This window comes from Rana temporaria, chromosome 1 (genome assembly GCF_905171775.1).
Source record: "Rana temporaria chromosome 1, aRanTem1.1, whole genome shotgun sequence".
NCBI lineage: Eukaryota > Metazoa > Chordata > Amphibia > Anura > Ranidae > Rana > Rana temporaria.
Genome location: NC_053489.1, coordinates 494617847 through 494622026, shown reverse-complemented (window position 1 = coordinate 494622026; position 4180 = coordinate 494617847). Strand labels below are relative to the sequence as shown.

Below are 4180 nucleotides of genomic sequence, written 5' to 3'. Positions count from 1 at the left end.
CACCAGGCTTATTTTCAAAGCTGAAAGTTGGATCGCTTAAGAGCGTTTCATCAACCCAAATGCGATAATTCACTCAGGAGTATTGGATCGGAGGAGAATATCCATCCGTCAAATGCACGTGTAGGTTAAGTTGCCACACACCCAAGGGGGATTCTTTCCTATGTGGATGCCATAGTGAGGAGAAAATCCTGGTCGCCCAAGAGGGTTAAAGGCAGTGCTGGAAAATAATGGTGGCCACACAAAATATTGACACTTTGGGCCCAATTTGGGCATTTTCACTTAGGGGTGTACTCTCTTTTATTGCCAGCGGTTTAGACATTAATGGCTGTGTGTTGAGTTATTTTGAGGGGACAGCAAATTTACACTGTTATACAAGCTGTACACTCACTAATTTATATTGTAGCAGTGTCATTTCTTCAGTGTTGTCACATGAAAAGATAGAAGAAAATATTTACAAAAATGTGAGGGGTGTACTCATGTATGTGACATACTGTGTGTGTGTGTGTGTGTGTGTGTATATATATATATATATATATATATATATATATATATATATATATATATATATATATATATATATATATATATATATATATATATATATATATATATATATAATATTGTGTGTATAATTATATATAATCTCCTCTCGACCCTTGAGATCTGTTCCCCTCTGTCAATTTATACTCAAGAGACTCCTGTATATTCATCTCCAGTCGTTGTTTTGACTACCAATTAATTTTAACCGCTGTATGTTTTGTTGTGTTGACTCTAATTTTAATGTTCTGTGTTCTAGGAAATGATTGATGAAGCTGATCGTGATGGGGATGGAGAAATTAATGAACAAGAATTTCTTAGGATCATGAGAAAAACCAGCCTTTATTAGTACATAAGAGAGCATGCCAACAACTTACCTTATGTGCATACAAAGCAGAAGAAGGAAAGGAAACTTGTGTCATAACCTAATTTCAGGACTGGTATCCAGACGATGCTTTGTATAGTTTCTGCCTCCTATGCTCTTAAATGTGCCACTATATAAAGCATGGCCAAACATTCGGCACTGTCGGCCTTTTCAGTAAAGCATTCTTAAAGCTGGACTGAAGTCTGCAATACTTGCCTTTCCTTTACCGGTCCTAAATCCTTCGCTGGTGCTGGCATCTTCTGCCCAGCTCCTTGCATGTTTCGGACTGCGCCCATCTTCATTGACTGGTTCACAATGACGTCACTCGTGTGCATGCAAAGGAGTTTAGTCCTCCTGGCATACAGGATCTATGGTAGAATGTAAACTGGGCTGCATTTGCACAGCACTGTGTACATTCTAAGGAGGATTACGAGCAGGCAGGTAGGTTTATATTCTTGCAGACGAAACAATGCATGCCTGTTCAGCAATAAACATCTTGTCTGCTTGCAGCTTTTGAAACAGACTTTCGTTCCGCTTTAAGTGCATTATGCTATTTGAACCAATCATAATTGAATGTTTATGAAGCCAAACCAGTACAAGAGATTCTGATTGTTACACCCTGGTCTCTACACTTGAAGCCCAACTGAAGGCAAACTTTTTTTATTTTTTTTGTATACGGTTGGGAAATGCTAGAATATTTTCTAAGAATAAATAATGTTTCGCTAGAGATGGGCTTTAAGGATAAGAAATCTACATTGCATCAGGTTGTGTATTTTGCTATACTTTGAAAATTAGTATTTGAAGAAAGGAGGGGGGAAAAAAAAGATCCAAAGAAAGAAACAGAAGATAGGTTGCCCATTGCAACCAAATGAGTTTCATTTTTGATTGCCAGTTATGGGCAACATTTACATTTTTGCTCCTATTTGTTTGTTTTTATGAGTGAGAACCATTAACACCTTGCATTATGTATACATAGATACAGAATTGTATGTTAGATTTACTAACTGAATGTATCCATAGAATATAATAGAGATTCCTCTTTTCTGTTTTTTGAATTATCATAATGAATGAATGGCTAAAAGGTCATTTTGCTTTGTCTTGGATAAGTGTGTGTTAAAGTATAGTGTAGCATATTCATTAAATATTTTCTAATAAAAATATTTTTATAGATATGCTGGCTGTGGAGTACTTGAATTTGAATTTTTATTTTTTATATACTCGAATATAAGCCGACGCACCTAATTTTACCACAAAAAAATGGGAAAATGTATTGACTCGAGTATAAGCCTAGGGTGTCCATCTGCATGCCTCACTGTGTCCATGACTAGACTTATGTTTAACATGGTAATATATAGAAGGGGTGCCCGGCTTTGAAAAATCGGTGCTCCCACGGCTGTAGGTCCCCCAGACAGCAAACTTTGCACACTTGTAGATGAGAACTGGGGCTACATGTGTGCTAAGTTTCGGGTCCAGGGGATCTACGGCCGGTGTATTGTCACATTCTGCTGCCTATCGTAGAATGCTGCTGGAAGTCACGTGGCGGACAACTGCGCAATGCGTTCCAACCGCGATGCGTTCCACAGGATTTACGACACTACCCTTCAGTGAACCCATCACAATTTGTCACGGAAGTGACGTATAGCATACACGGAGCGGAGAGAGAGACATTCAGAGCGAGAGAGAAATAGAGATACTTAGATACATTCAGAGGGATACAGATATAGAGATACTGAGAGAGAACCGGGGCTCAGGGAGGGCATTTCCTCCCCTATGTGCATTACTTCCCTTATATAAAATATATTCTATCTCTATCTCTATCTCTATCTCTCTCACAATTTGTGATGGGTTCACTGAAGGGTAGTGTCGTAAATCCTGTGGAACGCATTGCATTTGCCGTTGGCGCGCATGCGCAGTTGCCCGCCACGTGACTTCCGCAGCATTCTGCGATAGGGAGCAGAATATGACAACACACCGGCCGGTACCGGGTCCTCAAATATACCGGAGAAATTACCATTTAACATGGGGGTCTATGAAGGGGTGCCCGGCTTTGAAAAATCGGTGCTCCCCGGCCGTAGGTCCCCCGGACAACAAACTTGGGGGTCCAGGGGCCCTATGGCCGGCTGGTACCAGGTCCCCCAAAGTCTGTGAGATCAGGCGCAAAATGGTGACTCGAGGGGGGCATTTTCAGCACCTGAAAAACTTGGTATATACTCGAGTATGTACAGTATAATAATCATTGATGAACTCGGCAAATGAGTAGGTAGTGGAGACCAAGAGCTGGTTAGGTGGCACTCGCACATGTCAGTAAGGCTTGGGACTGATGGTCAGTAAATACATATACAGTATGGGTTCATCTTTACTCAGCAACCATACAGCACCACTCCTGATCTAAAAGCAGATTGAAGAGTTGCACTTTAAAACCAATGTTTGAGACCTTTAGTTGCTCTCCTATTTCTTGTTCAGCAGAGGCAGTTGATTTAGACATTTATGCTGAGAATACACAATGCCATTTCAAGTATTTTCTTTACAGTTTTTAATTGAAAAAACAATTGAACCCCCATGCACACTGGGCAGTTGACCCCGATTCATAAGGCTTTTGCATGCAGCGGAAGGCACAGGCCCTGCTGTCTACTGCCTGGTAAACTCTGAGGGGCTGACGGCCTCTATGGCTGGATGGTGCTACTAACATTTAGGGCAGTATGCGCCCAGCAATGAATGCAAGAAGTCTTACCTTGAAGTATATCTGAATGCCACACTAAACAAGGAAGATGTAGAGTGTACTGCAGTTTACAAGTATTTTTTGTGGTGGCTAATTGTGTTATCAGCTTTCCCAGCTATCTTCTGTGAGCTACAAAACGTATGTAATAGCGCGGGCGGAGTATTATTAGTCTAAATCGGTAGGGGAACAACATTGTTCTTTATTTGCATTCAGTGACATGAGTGAGCCTTGTTACTCCAGGACAAGAAGTGTAGTATTGGTAGAATCACCATGTACAAATAAAGGGGGGGGGGGGGATCTTGATTAAAAGAAAACAAATTCATCCAGGTCTCTGGATTTAGATGTGCTTTTAAGGCCAGGTTCACAATAGGGCGGCTGCAATTGGATCCAGTTTTCATTGTGATTATTTAGTGTGACTTGGTTGCATTTTTGATGCAGTTTTTATTTGTACTACTTTTTGACTCATGTCTGCTATCAGCCAGCATGGATGAGTCATTGGTTGTTAAGGAGCCGGCACCTGCCAATGTCCTAACAACCAGTGACTCATCTCTGCTGTCAGC

The 4180-nt window shown here is 40.8% G+C and overlaps 1 protein-coding gene across 1 annotated transcript in view; it reads left to right on the top strand.

The window, feature by feature from the left end:
* The window catches only part of LOC120918748 (caltractin), a 12617-nt gene extending 11254 nt beyond the window's left edge, over positions 1-1363 (top strand). Inside the window, exon 5 of the mRNA XM_040330494.1 lies at positions 797-1363. Within this exon, the coding sequence (XP_040186428.1) occupies positions 797-886 (90 nt within the window). The 3' untranslated portion in view covers positions 887-1363. The remainder of the gene's footprint in view (positions 1-796) is intronic.
* The last annotated feature ends 2817 nt before the right edge of the window (positions 1364-4180 follow it).